Raw genomic sequence first — 25479 nt, forward strand, 5'->3', positions numbered from 1 at the left:
TGTGTGTGTGTGTGTGTGTGTGTGTGTTGTTTTTTTTTTTTTTAGAAGACTAGACATGCAGAGCAGACACAGTGTGAGTTAGGTAACACCCAGTGGTCTTTGCATGGGATGGGAATCATATGTCAGAGCATCAGGTGACCAACACTGAGACGATGACTATGACAACTGCAGTCCGACTGGGCCACAAAATATGAATGAATGACACTGGCAGGGGATCAGCTGACGCAGGCTCAGACTCTGTGGACTGCGTCTGAAAGCAGGTTCAGTTCCTGAGCGGCTGTTAAAGGTCCAGGGTGTAAGATTTATTTTTTTCACTTAAGTTTTTATTGACATTTTTTACACATCTATTTGACAACACAACAAAATATGAACAAACCAACATTGCTTGGGTACATTATACCTGTATCAACACATTTCCTTTATCCAGTCTTTCCATCATTCTTGGCTCTGGAAACTGTCCATGTATTCCACTTTTGGTCCATTTGAGTTTCCTGTAGTCGCATTTTGTGAGTTACTGTTTCCATTGTATATATTCTGTCAGTAATTTCAGTCCACTGCTCCTGTGTTGGTGCTTCTGTTCTTCCCCAGTTCCTTGTAATAGTTTTTTTTTTTTACAACCGCTAAAAGTATCTTAACCAAGTCCATGTCGTTTCCCACTACATTTCCATCAGATCAGTTCCACAAATACCGTCCATCACAGCACAGTGGAATGTCATACTCATTACTTGTTGTAGTGCTCTACACACCATTTCCCAAAACTCAGTTACTTTACCACATTTCCGAAAAGCATGTGTGTGATCTACATCCAATTCTCCACATTCCCTCCAACATTTCTGCTGTCTGTGTAGCTGCTGACTTTTCTTCTTAGGTGTAATAAAGAAACGCACCAGATTTTTCCAGGAGAACTCCCTCCAGATCTGTGAACTAGTGGCTGTTTGGTGAATCTAACACACATTAAACCAGTCGGCATCTGTAATTTCCACATTGAGCTCCTTCTCCCATTTTTCTTTTATATAATTGGTTGAGTTTTTGTCATGTGAGTTGAACCCACGATAGACTGCTGAAATTATTCTTCATTTACTTTCCTTATATGCTTCCAGTGTGTAAGGTTTAGGGGGGTTTATGAGGCTCTAATTGTTGACATTGAATTCTATTCATAGTTATGTTTTCATTACTGTTTCAGTCACATGCAAATAAGAATTGTCCACCGTGTTGAACTGCTATGTTTACAGGTGTTTTCCTCTTTTCTGTGTTCACAGATGGTAATGTCCACAGTTAATATGTGGTACCATCCCATACTCTGTGTGTGTATGTGGACATGTTTCTTTCAGCATATTGTGACTGAAGTGCATTGAGAGGAATAACCAACTCTACATCATTAGTTCAGTTCCACATACAGACTAATCTGATCTAAAGTGGGCCAGACCAGTGAAATAATATAAATAATAGGATAAGAACTGATAAATAATATCAACTCCAAAGTTTTTTCTTATATTTTTGAGTGAAAAAAGTCAAATTCCATAATGAAAATGTTTATATCTACGAACTGTACTCGAACATAACATGAACAAATATGAACAACCTGAAAATTCTTAAGAAAAATAAGTGCAATTTTAAGAATATTACGCCATAGTTTATCATTCACACATGTACATGTACATCTTACAGCTCACAGTGGATCTACAAATACACAAAACATTTAGCATCTTTAAAGCACTTTTTCTGTCTGAGAGGCAGATGGGAGTTCCTTTGTTGGAACAAAAATCCTGTTCTGATGTTAGTTGTGAACTAATAGAATCTGAACATTCGAACAGGATCTTATCCTCCTCAGACCCAGCTCTGGGTTTTCTGTCCACATTTGTGGACAAGAGTTTCACAACTTTATATATAAAAAAAAAGAAAAGAAAACTGTCCACCACAAAGGACATTCCATACAAATTTTAAAAACTGCATCTGAAAAAACTGTTGCATCCTGATGTTTCCAATGTAGGCACTGATTGAATAAAAAACAAAAAAAGCTGGTACTTTTCTGACATTTCCTGGGTCTGAGGAGGTTAAACTGTGATGTCTGTAAAACAGAATTTCAGTGTGAACACAGATAGATAGACAGAACATTAGATCCTGTTGGGATCAAATGAAAATGTGTTTAGTATTTGTGCAGATTTCTGCTGTAATTCAATTCTTCTGGGATATAATCATTTTTTAACAAGAAACAAACAAAAAGTGGCCTTTTTAACAGTATCATGATATATTGTGATATATCGTATCGTGATCCTAGTATTGTGATTTGTATGGTATCACCAGATTCTTGCCGATACACAGCCCTATGCAGGAGGGAGCCGTGTATTTTATCCTCATTTTGGCTTCGGCAGCTTTATCACAGTTTACCTAAAATCTTAGAACAGGTGAAACAGACACTGGCAGTCAGGAGGGTCTTCTGCAGGTGAGGACAGAGGAGTATTCAGTGGGCTCAGTCTGCAGCTGTGCTCCCCAGACATCAAGTAAATGTCGCATAGCGAACATTCAGATTATGACAAACAAAGGGAACTCTTTAGCTCCATGGAGCACAGCGGCTTAAAGGACAGAATCCCCTAATTGGTGTGAATGTGCTGTCGCACTGTGATCATAGGTTGAGCTGAGCTATTTCAATGATCCCACTGGGCCAAAGGCAGTAGCCCAGATTTACAGCCTGTTGAAAAAGTGCCAACACCAGGGAGGAAACCTGACACCTTTATACTGAATTAACTGGGCAGGATAAGACATGAGGACGTTTCTGTGAGCTGGAAATGTTGCATTTAAATGAACGAAAGTGAGAAAACAGTGATCTCATGGTAAGTGTGAGGGAGGTGTGTGTGTGTGTGTGTGTATATGTGTGTGTGTGTGTGACTTTTATAACTCTGCCAATGTGACTCTGGAAAAAAATCAATGGTTTGCGTATTTACATAATATTTATATAATAAATATTGGTCTCAGTACATCTAAAATGCTTCAAGGCCCTGATTAATCCAGGGAAAACACATTCATATTGTGTTTTAAACAACACATGCCAGTGTCGTTACTGTGGAAGAGTTTGGAAGTCAATATTTTGCAGAATTACCCTCATTCTGAACCACGACTTTCATGCCTCATCAGTCCCTCACATTGCTGTTGAATGCTTTATAGCACAGGCGTCAAACATGCGGTCCGGGGGCCAAACCCAGCCCACCAAAGGCTTCAGTCTGGCCCGTGGGATGAATTTGTGAAATGCAAAAATTACACTGAAGATATTAACAATCAAAGATGTTAGAATCATTTTAGGTCAGTCCAATCTAAAGTGGATCAGACCAGTAAAATACTATCAGAATAACCTATAAATAATGAAAAGTGCAAATTTTTCTCTCTTTGTTTATACATTTTCATTACAGAATTTTACTTTTTTTACTTGAAAGTTCTTACACTGTTATTATATTTGTTATTTTACTGGTCCGGCCCACTTTAGATCATATTAGGCTGTGTGTATGTGGCCCCTGAACTCAAATGAGTTTGACACCCTTGCTTTATAACATCCCTGCAGAAATGTGCAAGCGGCTATGCGGTTATATTTGAGAGATGATTTTTGATCAGTTGTTTTCTCCTTTAGATTTTCAGTAGAGTTGTGTACTGAAATTTTGGAGAAGTCTCTTAATTTTAGTTTTTTTGCCCCAGAGCTCTATGTAAGCTTTGTCCCTGTTTGTTTTTCAGGTGCACATCCAAGCATAGATAATGCTCAGACATGATGCCTTGCCAAACCCATGTGTTGCTGAAGTGGCAGGAGCATTTCAATAGCTCCTGGGCTGCAGAAGACAGTGTCCAGACCGCCACGAGGCATGGAGCGGCGACACTCTACAACAAACTCCTTCACAATAAAGAAGTGGTGACTCTGGCCCAGCCTGTTCAAGAACTGATCGGCCCTCGCCTGCCAGATTTCGAGTGCGAGTCCTGCGCCTCGGCAGAGAAGGAAGAGTATCTGTCATCCCTGCTTCACAGCCAACGATGGCTGGCTCACCGCATGCTGATGCAAACCTCCTACACCCTGGGCCTCCACCACAGACTGGTCGTCCTTCAAAGGATCTACTACGCACTGCACAGCAAATATCATGACAAATTCCGGATGCCGCTGCCCTCCCAGTCCACAGACGGCGGGGCTGAGGGCGGACAGCTGGTGCTGGCCTCGGAGCCCTGTCTGCCGGGCGCAGTATCCAAAGTCAAGTCGGGTACAGATGTTTTGATAGAGATGGGCGTGAGGACAGGTTTGAGTCTGCTCTTCTCGTTGCTGCAGCAGAACTGGAGGTACGCAGCCTCCGTCCATCCCGAGTCGGTGCTTTGCAACGACGTGCTCGCCACGGCGTCCTCCGTGCTGGCCTCCCTGCCGCCGCTTTCTCTGGCCAACGAGATAAGATCCCTTCAGTGGGGCTGGACTGTTTGGCGCAGGTGGCCGACTTCCTGAAGAAGACGTCGGCGAGCGGCGGAAGCGGCGGCGCAGATTCGACCGGTCGGAGGCTAGCGCTGGAGCTGCTGCTGGGCCTGGCCATGCAGAGAGGCTCCCTGAAGTTCCTGCTGGAGTGGGTGGAGGTGGCCTTGGCCGCATCCGTGTGTTCCTCCGCCTCGACACTGTCTTCCTCCTCTGCGTTCAATGCGCGGCAGCCGGTCGGCGTGGGATTTGATGTCATCCATCAAACGCTTTTCCAAATGAGGCAATATTCGGTATGTCACATGATCGTTGAACGTGATCGTCATATCGTGCCTGTGTTGTTTTTCATCAACTCAGTATCGACCCAAGTATGAACAAAGGTTATAACAGTTTTGGATTTTTCTTTTTTTTTTGTTTTTTCTTTTTTTTCTTTTGTTTTTATTGGAAAAGGAGCAAGATATCTCAGCATTAGCATTCATATGTATGATATGTATTAGAGTCCTTTTTGTATTTCTTATTTCACACATACAAAAATGTCAAACAGAAAAGAAAAAAAAACATGAACTGAGTGCTTACAGTTTTGGTATTTCTCACTTAAAAAAAAGACAATCAGATTCCAACACCTCTGAGTTCTTTAAACATTACACATGTTTATGCAAAAGTGAAACATAAGCAAAGAATAATGACAGGCAGATTATAAAGAAGACATTTTTAGAGGAGTGAGACAAATTCTGGGTGGCTAGAGGATACAAACTGAATCCATTTGTCCCAAATATGGTCAAATGTATCCCTCTGGATTCTGATAGAGTAAGTCCATTTATCCATTTGGAAAATTTGCAAGATGGTCTCGTATCATTCTTCTATTGTTGGTGCAGTTGGCTTTAACCACCTTCTTGTAATAGATTACTTGCTGGCTGCTAAAAGCGGCTGTAATAATTTTGTATCCTCTCTCTGTTCTAGTACTGAGACATCACCAAGATATAGATTTACAAAGTTATAGGGAACATGAACCTTGAAGACTGATATTAAAGTCCCGTGAATAAGTTTTGCATTTTTACCTCCACCAAGGAGGTTATGTTTTTGCCAGGGTTTGTCTGTCTGTCTGTCCGTTAGTGTGCAACATAACTCAAAAAGTTATGGACAGATTTTGATGAAATTTTCAGGGTTTGTTGGAAATGGGATAAAGAAGAAATGATTAAATTTTGGTGGTGATCGGGGGTGGGGGGGCCCACGGGGGGGGCCACTGATCAACCTTGGCGGAGGTCTGCGCTCTCCGAGTGCTTCTAGTTCATTATAATTTAGTTTTATTTAGTTTTGACTTTTTTTTTCTCTAATTCATTTCGTTTTATTTCGTTTTTAGAGCAGGTTTGATAGTTTTAATTAGTTTTCATTTTTTTCTAAATGCTCAGTTTTAGTTGTAGTTTAGTTGTAGTTTAGCTGTAGTTCAGTGGTCTCTTTTCTCTTCTTCTCTGTCATCGTATTCAAATCAATCCCAGACAGGACTCTGCTGCTTTAGTCTCCATGTTTCCAGGTAGAGTGGGGACCAGAAGACGACTGGAAACCACAAACGAACACAAGTGACGGACCAAAAAGTGTCATATGGTGCTGCTAGCTAAAATTGCTAGAGTGAAATAAATTGCTTTCGTATGAATCTGACATTGACAAAGACGAAAATTAAGGGAATTTTGTCATAATTTTTAGACGTTTTAGTTAGTTTTGTAAGCACACAATGCAATTTCAGTTAGTTATGGTTTTTTCCTTTTAGTTATAGTTTTTGTTTATTTCAGTTAACAAAAATGTTTTTACAATTCTAGTTTTCATCATTTCGTTAGTTTTCGTTAACGATAAACTTGGTGTGAACAGATTTTCCAGGTTCCTTTATACTGACATCAAGTGACACTACATATTTACAGCATTTGGTTTTGGAACACTGACATGTCGAGATTGTGGCTAAAGACTTTTGATTGCGCGCTACAAATACATAAGTTCTGCTTTTTATTGGGGAAAATTGAGGGTTCCTTTAATTTTTTTTTTTTTTAATATACTTTATTACCGCCGTGGCAGAGGTAATGTTTTCATAGGGGTTTGTTTGTTTGTCTGTCTGTCTGTGTGCAAAATAACTCAAAAAGTTATGGATGGATTTGGATGAAAATTTCAGGAAATGTTGATACTGGCACGAGGAACAAATGATTAAATTTTGGTGGTGATCGGGGGGGGCACTGATCTGCCTTGGCAGAGGTCTGCGCTCTCCGAGTGCTTTTCTAGTTTTTAGCTTACCGGCTGACAGGTCATAAGCTATTGTCGTCATGCAGCGTCCGTCGTCGTCGTCGTCTGTCGTCGTCTGTCGTCGTCTGTCGTTGTCGTCTGTCGTCGTCTGTCGTCGTCTGTCGTCGTCTGTCGTCGTCTGTCGTCGTCTGTCGTCCATTACAGAATTTTCAGTCGTCTTCTTCTCTGAAACTACAATTCCAATTGACTTCAAACTTGGTCTACAGCTTCTTTATGATGATGTCGACAAAAGTTAGTGAAATTATTTGGATCTGGATCTGATTCTGGATTTGGTGCCACTTTAAAAACTGTCCCCATTATCAGAGATAGGAAGTGGATGGATGCAATAACTCAGTAAATATAAATGATATCCAGTGTAAATATCTCCAGTCCAGCCCTGATGGGGAGATGACCCAAACATAATGTCCACATGCTGATCAGGATCTTCTTCTGGATCTGGAACTGACACAAAATTTAACATGGGCTCTTATGGGGAAAACATTTCAATCGTCTTCTTCTCTGAAACTCCAGTTCTGATTGACTTCAAACTTGGTATACAGCTTCTGTATGATGATGTCAACACAAGGGATTGAAATTATTTCGATCCGGATCTGATTCTGGATTTGTAGTAAGTGTAGTAAGTCAATCTTTCCATAGAGTAGATTTCCTCTATTATAGCTAGGCTCTGATCCTCATGGGGTGCATCAGTGGTTCCCTTAGATTTTAAAACGACTTTGGTGCATTGTAAGTCCAAGAATCTTCCCTCAATTTGTGAAAAACTGAGGTATGCTGTTGTGGGTGGTGTTTTTCAAAGACAAATACAAAAAATAACTAGAAAGCACTCGGAGAGCGCAGACCTTCGCCAAGGCAGATCAGCCCCCCCCTCCCTGATCACCACCAAAATGTAATTATTTGCTCCTTGTGCCAGTATCAACATTTCCTGAAAATTTCATCCAAATCCATCCATAACTTGTTGAGTTATCTTGCTATTAGGGATGTCACGATATGAAAATTTCATATCACGGTTATTGTGCCTAAAATTATCACGGTTATCATTATTATCGCGGTATTGTTGAAATTGTGCTCAAAATTTTCAAAAAGTACAGATACACACACTGAAATAATTTAACCAAGTTGCATTTAAAGAAAAAAAAAAACAACAAAAAACAAATAAAATAATCGGCACCATGTACTTTCTGTTGCAGAAACATTCAAATATTAACGAGCAAACATACAAATATGCATTAAAGATGGAACCTTATGGACGCTGTTTGAGCATTTTACAGATCAAGTTTGAGTTGTTTTAGTTTCTTTTTCATAGATAGATAGACAGACAGACAGACAGACAGACAGACAGACAGACATTGTAAACTGGCATGCATGCCTGGAATGCTGTTGCTTCTCCAGGAAATGAGCAGTACCGTGATTTTTCCAAGTGCGGTAATCAAACACAGTTATCATGATAATTAGAATTTAAACGGTGATACTAACGGTCTGCAATTTTACCACGGTTTATGGTTATACCAGTAATCGTTACATCCCTACTTGCTAACAGACAGACAGACAGACAGACCCTGATGAAAACATAACCTCCGCCGTTACACTTGGTGGAGGTAAAAATCTTCTTCTCTGGAACAGCCCTTTTTGAACTGAGGGTTGATGGTGCACTGTAAGGATTAGGATTGAGTGGGTATTCCTGCTGTCTGTACATATGCATACTGAGTCATACCTTGGGCTAATCAGCTTTGCAATATTTCCACCCAAATGACAGCCAGCGGTGGGTATTGACAGCAGGCTCATGGACTGTACATACAGGATGGCACATGTTGACTTTGTCACATTCCACACGTGACGATGTGAAAGGGTTGTCAAAACTACTGTGTCATTATGAAAGTGTTAGTGAGGTCTCCCAGGCCTCTAACACAATTAGGGTCTATAAAGGTGTAAGAGAAGATGAAAGCAACCAGTCATCCTACTAACCAGGAGCTTTATTCAAGGCACAGGAAGTCAGATTTTAGGGGATTTTAGAGGATCTACATTTAAAAATGGAGTATAATATTCAAAAACATGTTTTGATTTGAGTATAAGCGAATGAAAATGATTGTTTTTGTCTTTTTTTTTACATTAGAGTGAGAATTTATGGAACACACAAGGAGCATGTTATGATGGAGCTGCACTCTATTTCTACAGTATCTCATTCCTCTGCTTTTTTCCTGTTTTTTAGCAGGTGACATGCAGTGTTAAAGTGCATTAATCCCCTGAGTTAATATCCCTTTAAATTAAAAGCCCGGAACAGACTAAACACATATTAGCTGTAACAAGGGGCTTCGCTTCCTTGTGTAACTTCAAAGTTAGGTGTCACTAACTACAAACCACTGGACCTCTTTTCATTCTAGAGTTTATCCTGTTGTGTGGCATATTGTGTGGTCACTGTTTTTAAAAAAATGTGAGCTTTACTTGCTCTGTTTTACGCTTCTAGCTTGTCAAATAGTGAGCACATAACAAACTACGAAGGTCTCCACATTCTTTTACTGCTCATGTGCATCCACACACAGTACACTGAGGTCTGGGGTAGACTTGCACTGTGTGTTGGTAGATAAACATGCTTTTTGTTCCAGGGTATCCGTGGTGACAGTGTCAATACTCAGGTGCTAAAGAAGGATGCAGATGGACTTTGTCGACTCTCCCAGGCAGCTCTCTGCTTGTTTGAGGAGGTAAGACATAGCGGGGCGCAGAGAAACTTAATTTAATCATGTAACGTTAAGTCCTAATGAACTTCCCGACAAAGGAATTCACCCTGCTTCCTTTGACAGATTTGTAATCTGGCGTCCTACTGCCTGTGCTCGTGCAGCACTGATATTCCTCCTGGTACAGAGAACGACGCTGTGATGGTGTATGTTTGGGGCAGTAACAGCAGCCATCAGCTGGCAGAGGGAACGCTGGAGAAAATCCTTTTGCCTAAGCTGACGCAGGGCTTCAGTGACGCTCAAATGGTATGGCTGCTCGTGAGGACAAGCTAATACCTACCACATAAATAAACAAAACAATAACTGTGTGTGGTGTTGATCTGCATGGCCTGGAACATGCGGCCTGTGGTCCAAAACCGGCCCACCAAAGGGTCCAGTCTGGTCCATGGAACAGATTTGTGAATAGGGTTGTGGATCGGCAAGAATCTGGCAATACGATACAGAACACAATACTAGAATCACAATACGATATGTCACAATATATCATGATACTGTTAAAAAGGCCATTTTTTGTTCGTTTCTTATTTTAAAAAATTATTTCCTTGAAAAATTTAATTGCATCAGAAATATGCACAAATGCTTCAACATTTCTATTTAATCAGAACAGGATCTAATGTTCTATCACCAAATGTTCAAACTGTGTTCAAACTGAAATTCTGTTTTACAGACATTCCAGTTTCCGATCCTGTTCAAATGTTCAGATTCTATTAGTTCACAACTAACATCAGAACAGGATTTGAGTTCAATCCAACAAAGGAACCAACATTATTGAATAAAAGAGTGTGAAATAAGAACAAATAAGATATAAACAAAAAAGAAAACTGAACCTCCACAATATCTGCATTTGAATAAATACCTAAAAATATCCATACAGTACTTTTTAATATCAATACAGTATTGTGAAATTAAATATTGCGATATATTGCAGAACTGATATTTTCTTACAGCCCTATTTGTGAAATGCAAAAATTACACTGAAGATATTAATCATTTTAGTTCAGGGGCCTCATACAGTGAAGTTTGATCACAAGCAAGTGGGTTGGTCTGACCCATAGTAGCCCAAAAACTACATGCGGGGTCTTAAGAAGTCTTAAAAGTCTTGAATTTACAAATCTACATTTAAGACCATAAAAAAATCTTAATAAAGGTATTAAATTTGATATGGTTGGTCTTAAGTTATCTTATCATAAACTTGTTCATTATGTTGTGTTTAACTGTGTCTGTTAAATGTCCAAGTAGGGCTGTGTATCGGCAAGAATCTGGTGATACGATACAAATCACAATACTAGGATCACGATACGATGTATCACGATCATGATACTGTTAAAAAAGCTTTTTTTTTTTTTTTAAAGATTATTTACTGGAAGAATTTAATTACACCAGAAATCTGTACAAATACTAAACACCTTTTTATTTGATCAGAACAGGATTTAATGTTATATCACAAAATGTTTCTAATTCTTCTAGTTTCCAAAGGAACTCCCATCTGCCTCTCAGACAGAAAAAAGTGCTTTTAGGAGGATTCAAAAAAACATTATTTAATAAAACAGTGTTAAATAATAATAAATGAAATATAAATAAAACAGAAAACTAAAAAAAAAAAAAAAAGAACCTCCGCCATATCTGCATTTGAATAGATACCTAAAAAATATTGATACAGTACTTTTTAATATCGATACAGTATCATGAAATGAAATATCACGATGTATTGCAGAACCAATATTTTCTTACACCTCTGAATCCAAGCTGCAAAGAAAGTAACGTTAGTCGACTCAATTCCACCTATTCCAATCTAACAATTTATATTAGAATTTGGAACCAATTATTGCAGCCCCTGGTGAGAAATGACTCGGAACGGTGGGAATCAAGGTGTTTGAGTAAATAAATACATTTTCCTAAATTCTAGGAGTCACAGATTTTTGCCATTATGGCAAAGGAAGTAGGCTGCAAAATGAGCATTAAATTCTATTCTAAGTAGTCGTACAAAGTCTTAAATTAAATTGTAGAAACCTGGTGGAACCCTGTACATGTTTACAGTTACAAAATGTCCTTTCACAAAAAGTGTAAATAATTTGAACAAATATGATCAAAGGGAAACTGTTACCCGGAAAGAAAACTAACTGGAATTTTAACAATATAATTTCTGTTTCTAAGTATTTTGTGTCTGTAGATCCACTGCAGTCTATAATGCACGTGTGTGAATATTTGGCGGAGACATAATACTGTTAAAATCACACTTATTTTTCTTAAGAAATTTCAGGTTGTTCACATCATTCACATTTTTTTAAAGGACAGTTTGTAGATGTTAACATTTTCACAGTGTAATTTTACTTTTTTCACACTAGAACACAGAGGAAAGTTAGTAATTGTCATTAGTAGGTTTTTATGTTATTGTTTTACTGGTCTTTACTGGTTACTTAAGATCATATTGTGCTGTTTGTGACTGCTGAACTGAAATGAGTTTGACACCCCTGGCCTAAAACATAATCATACACATTTTTTCATGTTATTAAATATTAAACTCACTTGTATTCTCTATTTTTTTTTGTCGTTTTTTTTAGATCGAGGCAGGTCAGTACTGTACCTTTTCAGTATCTGCAGATGGTTCAGTAAAAGCATGTGGAAAAGGCAGCTATGGCCGCCTGGGTCTGGGGGACTCCAATAACCAGTCCATGCCCAAGAAACTAGTGCTGGAGCCGCACAGAAACATGAAGAAAGTATCCTCGTCCAAAGGTTCTGATGGTCACACTTTGGCCATCACAGTAGAGGGTGAGGTAAGGAGCTGGAGATGTTCCTGTGGTTCACTGATTGGCTCGAAAAGGACAGTTCTGTAGACGCACCGTTCACTACTTTAGGTTCTTCACACAATAAAAACAATAAAATGTAGGTAGGATTCTTTAACCCTTATAGTTCACTCATAGAAATACTCTGAAATTAAAATTTTCAACCTTAGCGTGTTATTGGAGGACTTAACAAGACTTCATTACTTTTGTGAATTAAAAAAAAAAAAATGTATTGCTATGTTGAAAATCAAGGTCAATGAAGTTACCATATTTGGTTCCTTGCCGGTAAGTGACCAAAAAAACAAAACAAGAAGTATGTATGTATGTATGTATGTATGTATGTATGTATGTATGTATCTATGTATCTATCTATCTATCTATCTATCTATCTATCTATCTATCTATCTATCTATCTATCTATCTATCTATCTATCTATCTATCTATCTATCTATCTATCTATCTATCTCTCTATCTCTCTATCTCTCTATCTCTCTATCTCTCTCTCTATCTCTATCTCTCTCTCTATCTCTCCAAAAAAATCAAGGTCAATGAAGTTACCATATTTGGTTCCTTGCCCGTAAGGAAGGGGGAAAAAAATACAAGAAGTAAATATAAAAAATACAAAAAAAAAAAAAAAAAAAACACATGTAAGGTGAAAGGAACATGCATTTTAGAACATTAGACCAACAGAAGATCCAGAAAATAGTAGTACTGTGTTGTGTAAAAGTGCAGATAGAGATAAACTTGAACAATCTCTGAGGGCAGATTTTCCATGAGCCAAAAAACATAAAAGCAAATGAAAACGAAATTAAACAAGCAATCATCAGGCTGTCAGTTATTAGACTGAGTTTATGTAGAATCTGATAGCAGTGGAAAAGTAGAATAATCCTCATATACCAAAGAGAGCAGACGTCAGACCTGTGCACTGTGGTTTTTGTATGAATGAACAATTTCTACAATAAACAAAAGGGCTTAATGTACTTCAACATATTCCAGTAAACAGTACAACAATGGAAAAAAATGTAATGGAAAAAAAAAGTACAACAACCAGTGTTATTTTTTTCCTTACAGACACATATTCTTATTATAAATTGGATACTTGTGACAAATTTTAACCCTTTTTAGGGCACTTTTGTGAATTTTTTCTGAATATTTTATTGTTATGTAGAAAATCAAGGTCAATGAAGTTACCGTATTTGGTTCCTTATCCATAAGTAGCAAAACAAAAAAAAATCCAAGAAATATATATATAAAAAATACAAGAAAAGCCATGTGTGTGAAAGGAACACATATTTTAGAACATTTTAAAATCACTTTTAGAACATTAGACCCCATGTGTGCTGGTCCAGACCCCTGTCCCGTTAGACCCCCATGTGTGCTGGTCCAGACCCCCGTCCACATCCACATGACCCCTTTGAACATCATTCCTTACATTAGTTCCATTAGAGGTGGACCTGACAGACCCTGGAGACCACATTGGACCTGAGATTGTTGTTGTTGTTGTTGTTGCTGCTGTCTTGTAATGTGTGCGGAAAATTACCAAAAATAATCACTTGCCTGATAAAGGCTTAAAAGTATTTCCAACATTTTTCCTCGTAGGTATTCAGCTGGGGTGACGGAGAATATGGGAAGTTAGGTCACGGAAACAGTGCTACACAGAAATATCCTAAAATCATACAAGGTCCGCTGGTCGGCAAAGTAAGTCTGAACAACAAATTAAAAAAAAAAAAAATGGAATTTTATACTGTCTTAAGGGGAAAAAATGGGTTGAAACGTTTTTGGTTTTGATGAATGATATGAAACGCTTTGACTTATATTGCGGTGTGTGTCCATGTCTCTGCTAGGTGGTTGTTTGTGTGTCTGCTGGTTATAGACACAGTGCTGCTGTGACTAACGATGGAGAACTGTACACATGGGGAGAAGGCGACTTTGGCAGACTCGGTACTCGTCGTATTCTCAGTCAGATTCAAAGTGAAACGCTCTCCTATTGTATGTATTCTATCAGCCCGTGCTGAATGCTCCTGTCTGTCCAGGTCACAGTGACAGCCAGAGTCGAAACGTGCCCACCTTGGTGAAGGACATCAGTGGCGTGGGCCAAGTGACCTGCGGCAGTTCTCATACCATCGCTGTGGCACAGGATGGACGCACCGTATGGTCCTTCGGTGGCGGGGACAATGGTATACTGAAAGATGGACGCAGTCTGTTTGAAGCACAGAATAGATTTAGATTCACTTATTTGACATGGACGTAGCAGTGGCATTAAATCTGCAACAGACAGTATGAATACAGTCGCGAAAGAAATTATTAGACCATCAGAAGTCATCAAAAATACTGGGGATTCCTGGTGGTTCCTGACCTTTTTTGGCTCGTGACCCCATTTTAGCGTCACAAATTTGTGGCGACCCCAGACATTAAAAATGGAGACTTTTTTTTGCTAAAATTAATTTGTTTTTGATCATGTAATATTCTGTAATACTATGTTGCAAATAAACATACATTTTAGCTATATAATGTATATAATGCAGCTTTTTTAATTTTTATTAGGAAAAGTGTGTGGTGTTTTAGTTATAATGACATATACATTGAATTATTAAAACAAATTTTTTACAAGTAATTTAAAAAAAAAATCAATTACTAGAAATTTCAGCTGACCCCATTTGAATTCCAGGCAACCCCATGCAGGGTCCCGACCCCAAGGTTGAAAAACACTGGGTTCTGCAGTCCAGTCCTATCTCCTGTGTGTATCATGTGACTAAAACAGACAGAAAAGAACTCATGGAATGCCTAAAAGTACTGTTTTTGTCAGTACAGTGACATAGATACTGATGGAAGAACAAGAAAACCATGGAAAATGGCTAGATATCAGCTCTGAAATTAAACTCTTATGAGATATATTTGTCGTTATCATTATATTTGTCTAAACAAATGGACCTTTAGTTGGACCAGACATTAACATGAACAAGAAACTGAAGAAAACAAGGGTGGTCTAATCATTTTTTTCCGTGACTGTAAATACCAAATGCACTATATTAAAACTAGTAGTCAAAAGGTCATTTACAGCACCATGTGGAAATAACACCTGGACATATATGGAAGAAAAGGACCAATGTCCCTGTATGTCATCGGCGTTTTCTATGGAGAATCACTCCCCAGTTGAATGTGTGAGGTAGTCAGGTTCTGTTCTATGTTCCAGTCCTGTGGTCTGGATGCTGGAGCTCAAACTCCCAGTAGAAGTGGGTGGCACTGTCACTGGAGGAGGACTCACCTAATTAAATGAGAGCCCATATATGACCTCCTACCAGTGCTCAGTAGGAACCATATTCATATCTGTAACCATTTTCATGTTATAAGCCATTAAAATATGGACTATTATAAGTAAAGGCAAAGTTGTAATTTTTCAAAAAGCAAAATTTCTCAAAACTATGAACAGACTTTGTAGACATTCTCCCAAGGAAGCAAGACTGAAATTAGAAATGAATCCAACCAGTAGTTTAGTCAGAGAAGATGTTTGAAGAAATTACTAATGATGACGACGAAGACAACGCCGGACACAGCGCCCTCTATTGGCTGGTGAGATGAAAAAGAAAAACATTTAAAACATAGTAAAACATATGAAATTTTGAATTTTGAAAATCAGCTCATTCACTCTACTCGTCGTAGACCCCTGACAGCAGCTAAATATTCTAGAATGACATTTCATCACCAGCAAACGCATCAGAGACGCCACAGAGAGAATGAGATGCATGTTTCCTGCTCTGCCTCGTCTCCATGCCAAACTTGAACTCAGACCACTTGGAGCTATTGATGCATATGCAAATTTAAGCAAATATTTATTTTGCATACTTACATGAGGTACTGACGGACACAGAGAAATCTGTGTACAAAAGGTAGAGAAAGGTCCGCTGTGACTTTGAACTTTGACCTCCCCAGATCAAATATTTTGTAGATTCAGTTAATGGGAGTTGTGGAATGTTGTGATTTTTTCCCCTAATCATAACTTTTGCTGTAGAAAGACCAAAAAACTAGATGATAACTTCATTGTAAAATCATTTGACGTCTCAAACGTGGGAGAGGCAGCAAGTTAAATCCGATGCAGGGACAAAAGTTTATTTATTTATTTAGTTTTAATTATTATTATTTATTTTAATTAACAGGGGCATTTTACATTCATTCATATTGCTGTAAATGCACCAGAGTTAGCCGAATGTCTGTTTTTCATCTGTAATCCCTGGACAGATATTGAATTGTCACCCTGAAAGGAAACACAAGGCTATAAACATACAGTTTTTAAAACATAAATCTAAAATACCTAAACACAGACGAGTACAATATAAGTTTTAGGATACAAAATGTTTAATTAATAACACATCACACAAATTATTTAAATACACTTGGCACTTTGATGTATTAAAAAATACAACAGAGACAGGACTAAAAAGTGTCTAATGGCGGCAGCTCCAGTTGTTAAGGTACCAGTTTTTGATGCATTTCTCTGATTGCTACAGGACTAGAGTTCCACTCATGTGCAGCTGTAACTGTAAATAAGGCCTGTCTTCTACACACAACACCCTCTGCACCTACGGTAGCGTTACTGGCCCACCCCTTCATTAGACTGACCACAACAAACTGCATAAATACAGACTCATTTTAACACCTTTTATGCACTTAGCCTATGTACCTACCTACGGATGTATCTGCCTACCTCTCTGTGTGGTGTTGTGTGGTATTTTCAAATGGAACACTCAGGATCATTTGTGGTCTGTCATCAGAGGTAGGGCAGCACGTTGTGTAAACTACTGCTGTTATTCATGCTACATATAACCCCCACCTGCAGGGAAACTAGGACATGGAGACACCAACCGCGTGTATCGGCCTAAGGTCATCGAAGCCCTGCATGGATTCATCATCAGAAAAGTGTGCGCCGGCAGCCAGTCGTCTCTGGCTCTTACCTCTGCAGGACAGGTGATGTGTGGCGTTCAGGGGAAAAGGAATTTTCAATGTCAAAATAGTTACCTGTTAGGTTTTTTTGTTGGATGGATGCTACCTGATCTACTGTCAAAAAAGAAGCAAAATTAACCCCTAAGGACCCACTGCTATTTTTGTGCCAGTTTCCATGTGATTTTTCCTCTAAATTTATCCTTTCTGAAGTGATTTATCCCCATTCACTGTAATCTTATCCTCTGTGCTTTGCATTGGTTCAGTGAAAATCATGAATGTTGTTATGCTTAATTCACTTATCATGTAGATGTTCATAAAAGCTCAGATTAAAGTTCACAGTTATTATATTAGAAACAGAGAAAACTGAAGAAAAAGTGACTTTTTCAAACAAAATATACCATTAATTGAACAGAAAACAAATGTGTCCGTCCACTGGCATTTATCAGAGTACATGGGATTTACTGGTGAATCAATGTAGTAGAAGATGACGGTGTTTCCATGGTAACTACAGAGCCTCTGAACATCCAAATGGGTCATATCTGATGACCATGAAAAGATGAAGAACTGCATTTCACACCAATTATTGACATGGATTGGGGCGAGGTCAAGGGCGTCCCGGATGGACCGCCCACTACTTTTTGATTCATAACTTCTGATCCAGAAAACTTTAAGACAGATATTCCACATAACTGTAAAGGTCTAAATGCCATCTGAAACAGACTCAAAGGGCAACATTTATTTTCAAATATTTTTAAATGAAAAATATCAAAACTACTGCATCATGGATGGACAAAAAAATTAACGTCTATTTCTTTCAAGAATTCCACAGTTCTCCAAAGTGAAGTTCCTCTGACATTTTCATCCTAAAATGTATTCAGTGTAAACCTTAAAGTCTCTATTTTACCACCGAATAATTGGTTAGAGGTAAAAAAATATTTTATTACACCTAAATAGCAAGAGTTTTGACAAATGGCAGCGTCACGAATGGACAACAAAAGTAAATATCAAATGAAACATTTTTTTTTTCAATTACCAATATCATATACATTTTTTTTTTACAATATTTACAACATGCAAATAATATAAACATGATATTTAAATGTATTTGGCATAGATGTGTGCATTTATTAATTTTAAAAAATGTGTGTTTAGAATATGACAAATAATATAATAGTCAAATATTAATGTATTTGGAATTTCTTTCTTTCTTTCTTTTTATGAGAGTTTATAAAATGAACACAGAATGACGGCAGAAGACTTTGTCACTTTCCAAACATTCACACTCATAAAATTCCTCAAAAAAATGTTTTTTTTTTCTCAAATTTTTTCTCCTTTCAAAATACATTTTCCTGAAAACATAGGTAATTACCTACCCACAAATAGAAGTTTGGTGTAGATTATTGTAACTGAATTTTTTTGACCAGGTGTTAACCTTCCCTTGACTTCGCCCAGATATTAAACAGTTTAGGTCAGTTGAAGTCTTTGGATGCTGGTGGATGTTTGGGTCTTTATGGGTTCATAATTTGCGTCTGTTCATGTTCTCCTTTCAGGTGTTTGCCTGGGGCTGTGGCTCATGTCTTGGCTGTGGCTCCTCTGAGACGACCTCTCTAAGGCCCAGGTTCATAGAAGACTTGAGCATCACCAAAATTATTGACATCTCGTGTGGAGATAGCCACTGTCTTGCACTTTCCCACGGTAAAATACCTTTAACAAATCATACAATAGTTCATTTATTCTGTCTGCTTTGTTAATGGTGCTCGATATTTGTAAATGCAATGAACCCTTGTCATCTTTTTAATCAGAGAACGAAGTGTATGCTTGGGGAAACAACACTATGGGCCAGTGTGGGCAAGGCCACACCTCCACACCTATTACCAAACCCAAGAAAGTGCTGGGTCTAGAGGGGGTGTCCATACAGCAGATCACTGCTGGAACCTCCCACAGTTTGGCTTGGACCGCAGTTCCAACAGACAGGTGAAGCTTCAGCTTATCTGCTGGGATTCTGTAAACTGGCTTAGAGTCTGGTTTTGACCAACTCTATATGTAACGTGTCATGAGATCATTTTTGTTATGATTTGGTGCTATATAAATAAAATTTGATTGATTGATATCTAAAGCCAAGTTAGTTACCCGGGTAACGCTTTATACTAGGAATGTTTCCCGTTAGATTGGAAGATATCTGTCAACCAGTCGATGACCACTTACAGCTGCAGCAGGTAGACATCAGGTGAAAAAATAGGGCTCGGACTTTAACACGTTAGTTTCGATTAATTAATGATAGGAAAAATAGTGCATTAAAATAGTAATGGAATTTAAAAAATAATGGCACAAAAAAATAACGACATTTTAAACTAGAAGAACACTTGGAGAGCGCAGACCTCCGCCAAGGCAGATCTGTGCCTGTGCCCCCCCCCCCCCCCCCCATGACCACCAAAATTTAATCATTTGTTCCTTGTGCCAGTATCAACATTTCCTGACATTTTCATCCAAATCCATCCATAACTTTTTGAGTTATCTTGCAGACAGACAGACAGACAGACAGACAGATGCCAGCAAAAACAGAACCTCCTTGGCGAAGGTAATAATAACAACATTTTAAAAAATAATGGCATTAAATAAAATAATGGCATGTATCACAAATCCGTCACAGTGAACGACTTCGAAGTGTACTCCATCACAAGCAGTCCGTTTGTTTACATACCAAACCGAAACAGATATCAAACCGTCACTTGGGCCTTTTCTGAATTCCACTCAGCCGCAGTAGCAAGAAGCAATGAAGCCGTTGGTGTTTGTTTTATGCAGTGGCTGTACTGCGGCTACATGGAATTCCAAATAACAGCATTCAAAAAAATAACACATTTAATCACATTTTAGTTTTACACCACAGACAACATGGAGCGTTTCCCACAACACGGGTTTCTAGCGTACCGATCATACCGATGCACTGAAAAAGTGGAGGTGGCAGCGTTAGGCTAATAAACAACAGAAGATGACAGGGATGAGACGGCGCTGCTTGGCCCAGTGGACAGGAGGTTTATATTTAAAAATGGGTGGACGGAGCCTAGATAAGACCACTGTTGTGTGTAAACTACACCACCAAGAGCTTACGTTCATGCCTCTGGTACCACCTAAATGCCAAACACATTGTGGCTAGTACGAATCCCAGAGCTAACAGTAACACTAATGCTCCTATTACCACCGAGCAGACTCATCAACCGACGCTCCACCAGATAATGGGTTTGAGAGCTAAGATGAGTGAGTGCACGTCTGATAAATGAACAGACTCACTGGTGAAATAGATTACAGTGGACAGTAGACCACTTTAGAAGATCAGGGGTTAAAAAAATCATGCCACAGATAGTGTCATCTGACCCCGCTCATGACAATTTAAACACAATCCAGCAGTTTTATGACAATGAAAAGCAAGTAAAAGGAAAATAGAGACAGGTTAGTTAAGGGAGCATTTTTGTTTTTTGTCTTTATCACTTTAGATGGGATGGCACTGTTTTATGACACTTGAACTCATGGTCCGTTTATTGGCCAAGGATATTTATTTATCACTTTACTACTCTTCTGAAAAGTACTTGAAAGTACTGTTTATTTACCAAACAGACATGTTTAATAGATTATATAAAGTAATTAACAGGATCTGGTTGTTTAAACTCAAATATGTGTCTATTCATTGATTTAGTCATCTACTGTTTGAAGTGGAAAATGTTGCTTCTGGTGTTAAATATTTATATGCGATTGAAATATGATAAATTACAATTAACTAATTACATGATCACTAATTAATTAGACTAAGTCCCACCACTAGAAAAATGGAAACTGTCTTCTGCATTTCTGTCTGAAGGTCACAGACACTTTGACGTATGCAGCTGACAGATTTTTTTCAACAAGCTCACTATTTTTTTGTTTTTTGTTTTTTTTTTGTTGTTTTTTTAGACAATTGGTTGCGTGGCACAGGCCGTTCTGCGTCGACTTGGAAGAGAGTACATTTGCCTACTTACGCAACTTCTTGGAAAGCTACTGCGATGGGATTGGGAATGACACCCCCCCTGCCCCGTTCCTATCTAAAAGGTAAAGTCATGAGAAACAGAGAGAGAGAGAAATAGATGGAGAGAGAGCGAGAGAGAGAAATAAATAGAGAGAGAGAGAGAGAAAAATAGAGAGAAATTGATAGAGAGAGAGAGAAATAGATAGACAGATAGATAGAGAGAGAAAAATAGAGAGAGAGAAATTGATAGATAGATAGATAGATAGATAGATAGATAGATAGATAGATAGATAGATAGATAGATAGATAGATAGATAGATAGATAGATAGATAGATAGATAGATAGATAGATAGATAGATAGATAGATAGATAGATAGATAGATAGATAGATAGATCTTGTATTAATTCCAGTGGTAGTTGAGTTGCTCGCTCCTCCGTCAGTGCAGTTGGATGCAGACTACAGATACAGTTGGATGTAGACTACAGATGCAGTTGGATGTAGACTACAGATGTAGTTGGATGCAGACTACAGATGCAGTTGGATGCAGACTACAGATGCAGTTGGATGTAGACTACAGATGCAGTTGGATGTAGACTACAGATGCAGTTGGATGCAGACTACAGATGTAGTTGGATGCAGACTACAGATGCAGTTGGATGCAGACTACAGATGCAGTTGGATGCAGACTACAGATGCAGTTGGATGCAGACTACAGATGCAGTTGGATGCAGACTACAGATGTAGTTGGATGCAGACTACAGATGTAGTTGGATGTAGACTACAGATGCAGTTGGATGTAGACTACAGATGCAGTTGGATGTAGACTACAGATGCAGTTGGATGCAGACTACAGATGCAGTTGGATGCAGACTACAGATGCAGTTGGATGCAGACTACAGATGCAGTTGGATGCAGACTACAGATGCAGTTGGATGCAGACTACAGATGTAGTTGGATGCAGACTACAGATGTAGTTGGATGTAGACTACAGATGCAGTTGGATGTAGACTACAGATGTAGTTGGATGCAGACTACAGATGCAGTTGGATGCAGACTACAGATGCAGTTGGATGTAGACTACAGATGCAGTTGGATGTAGACTACAGATGTAGTTGGATGCAGACTACAGATGCAGTTGGATGCAGAATACAGATGTAGTTGGATGCAGACTACAGATGCAGTTGGATGCAGACTACAGATGCAGTTGGATGCAGACTACAGATGCAGTTGGATGCAGACTACAGATGCAGTTGGATGCAGACTACAGATGCAGTTGGATGCAGACTACAGATGCAGTTGGATGTAGACTACAGATGCAGTTGGATGCAGACTACAGATGTAGTTGGATGCAGACTACAGATGCAGTTGGATGCAGACTACAGATGCAGTTGGATGTAGACTACAGATGCAGTTGGATGTAGACTACAGATGCAGTTGGATGCAGACTACAGATGCAGTTGGATGCAGACTACAGATGTAGTTGGATGCAGACTACAGATGCAGTTGGATGCAGACTACAGATGTAGTTGGATGCAGACTACAGATGTAGTTGGATGCAGACTACAGATGCAGTTGGATGCAGACTACAGATGTAGTTGGATGCAGACTACAGATGTAGTTGGATGCAGACTACAGATGCAGTTGGATGCAGACTACAGATGCAGTTGGATGTAGACTACAGATGCAGTTGGATGTAGACTACAGATGCAGTTGGATGCAGACTACAGATGCAGTTGGATGCAGACTACAGATGTAGTTGGATGCAGACTACAGATGTAGTTGGATGCAGACTACAGATGCAGTTGGATGCAGACTACAGATGCAGTTGGATGCAGACTACAGATGCAGTTGGATGCAGACTACAGATGCAGTTGGATGCAGACTACAGATGCAGTTGGATGCAGACTACAGATGCAGTTGGATGCAGACTACAGATGTAGTTGGATGCAGACTACAGATGCAGTTGGATGCAGACTACAGATGCAGTTGGATGCAGACTACAGATGCAGTTGGATGCAGACTACAGATGCAGTAGAATTCTTCCTAACAGGTCCCCTCTTTGTCTCCTGCTTCCTGTCGGCGTCTGTATTCATTCCTCAGAGACCACCATCAGTTTGTTTTGCTGTGCATGAAGCTGCTGTCTGTCCATTTGTCCCTGGCACATGCAGGAGGCACCGGTGCTATGGTTCTGGGGGCTCAGAGCAGACCCCTCCGGAACCTGCTCTTCAGGCTCATAGACACTAATATGCCAGACTCCATACAACAGGTAAAGTACATGAAGTTCTTTTTATTTATTTATTTTGCACATCATAAAACGGCACGAGAAAATGAAAGAAACAACATTCAAACAAGTAACCTCATTGTGCAGGAGAAGTTAGAAGCCAAAAATGGCCCATGTAAACACCTCCCTGGAAATGAACAATACACAGAGAAAAAAAAAAAGAAAAAAGAATTAAACATACAATATAACTAAATTAATAAACTAAAGTACAAACAATACAAATGCAAATCACATTACAAATCATCAAATCAAATGATATACAATACGCTCAAACATTACTGTGCATTGTTAGGTTCCTGACAATTTGATTCCGATTCAGAGGGTTACGATCCGATTCTAAACGATTATGGATGCACGTCACAATTGATAAATATTTTTGTCGCTGTATGAGAAGGACTTGCTTACTTACGTGCAACGTAGCGTGGAATCCCTGGTTCGCAACTACTGAGTACAGACGCAGATCCTTGGCAATAAAAATCCCGATGGACTTTGTGATTGGCTTCTCCTAGTCTGAGTTGGTAGGCAGCTTTGTCATGGTTCGCTCAGTTTTCTGATTGGCAGCAACGACTGGATTTTCAACCTCCTTTTCTTGCAACTCCGGTGGAAGCCTTTAGGGATGTAACGATTACCGGTATAACGATAAACCGCGGTAAAATTCCCGATGGTTAGTATTACTGTTTAATAGGGCTGGGTAAAAAAATTGATTTAATCGATCTTAGATCGATCTCATTTTAATTTTGCGTAATCGATTAATAGTGGATGAGATCGATTTTTCAGAGCAGGACCGGGAGCACGTGGAACCACGGGTGGCTCCATTTTGTGAACCCCTGGGAAGACTTGGTCTCACTCGTGAAAAAGATGCGAAAAAGACACGGTGGGGAAACCTCCTCCTCTGGAGGTCCTCCGGCCTCAAACTTGAACCCGCAGTGTGAAGGAAGTGTCCGCCCGGCGAGTCGCGGAAGCCGGTGGTTCTTGGAATAATAACTTGGATCCATACTATGACCTACGGCTGAGTATGGAGTTAGAGGAAGAGGAAAGCAACAATGTCCGACCGCCACGGCCCCCTCCCCCGACCAACACTCACGGAGCGCCCTCCCCCCCAGTGAGTAGAAGCCACCAGCCACAAAACAGAATAAAGATGACGAAGTCTGTTCTGAGCCACTGTAGAAACATGGGAATGTTTCTGTCCTGTTCATTATTTCAGAGCACATTCAGCAATTTACTGCTGAAACGTCATATTTATTTCCTTTCTAATATCAATATTGATCCCAGTATTGATATGTTGCATGACTGCGGTACTTAAATAATCAGGTTACAACTGAAAATTGTACTTTGGTATCACTAAATTACTCTGAATCAATCAATTAATACTGGATCGAATCGATATTGAATCGAATCGAATCGAATCGTGATTAATCGATTCAGAACCTCATGAATCGACATCAAATCGATTATGGAAATTGGCCATGATACCCAGCCCTGCCGTTTAAGTTCTAATTATCATGATAACCGTGTTTGATTTCCGCACTTTCAACTCGAACTTGATCTGGAAAATAGTCAAACAAAGGCTGTAAGGTTCCATCTTTAATGTGCATTTGTATGTTTGATGTTTACATGTTAATATATGAATGCTTCTGCAACACAAAGTACATAGTGCCTATTTTTGTATTTATTTATTTTTTATTTATTTATTCATTTTTTCAAAATACAACTTGGTTAAATTATTTCAGTGTGTGTTTTAGTACTTTTTGAACATTTTGAGCACATTTCAACAATACTGTAATAATAATGATAGCCATGATAATTTTGGTCACAATAACTGTGATTTGAAATTTTCCTATCATTACATCTCTAGAAGCCTTGAACATGCTTAATTATGTTCGTCGTGTTTCCAGAATACTTCATCTGCACTTGACACACCCTGCAAATACTGTGGCTTTTGTCCAGTTCCCCTTTCCCCTCAACTTCATAGACACCAAAATGTTTCCACGTACTCGCGTTTAACCGAGTTGTAGGCGCTGCATGGATTGGTTTTT

The 25479-nt window shown here is 39.0% G+C and overlaps 1 protein-coding gene across 1 annotated transcript in view; it reads left to right on the top strand.

Moving 5' to 3' along the window:
- The first annotated feature begins 3751 nt into the window (after positions 1 to 3751).
- Positions 3752 to 25479, top strand: part of LOC115429596 (probable E3 ubiquitin-protein ligase HERC1) — a 132955-nt gene continuing 111227 nt past the window's right edge. The window contains 13 exon segments of the mRNA XM_030149190.1: positions 3752 to 4409; positions 4412 to 4722; positions 9313 to 9408; positions 9508 to 9687; positions 12003 to 12215; positions 13825 to 13923; positions 14070 to 14166; positions 14259 to 14402; positions 17060 to 17187; positions 18714 to 18858; positions 18966 to 19137; positions 21109 to 21243; positions 23263 to 23428. Of these exon segments, the coding sequence (XP_030005050.1) occupies positions 3752 to 4409; positions 4412 to 4722; positions 9313 to 9408; positions 9508 to 9687; positions 12003 to 12215; positions 13825 to 13923; positions 14070 to 14166; positions 14259 to 14402; positions 17060 to 17187; positions 18714 to 18858; positions 18966 to 19137; positions 21109 to 21243; positions 23263 to 23428 (2544 nt within the window).

Source organism: Sphaeramia orbicularis, chromosome 12 (genome assembly GCF_902148855.1).
Source record: "Sphaeramia orbicularis chromosome 12, fSphaOr1.1, whole genome shotgun sequence".
NCBI lineage: Eukaryota > Metazoa > Chordata > Actinopteri > Kurtiformes > Apogonidae > Sphaeramia > Sphaeramia orbicularis.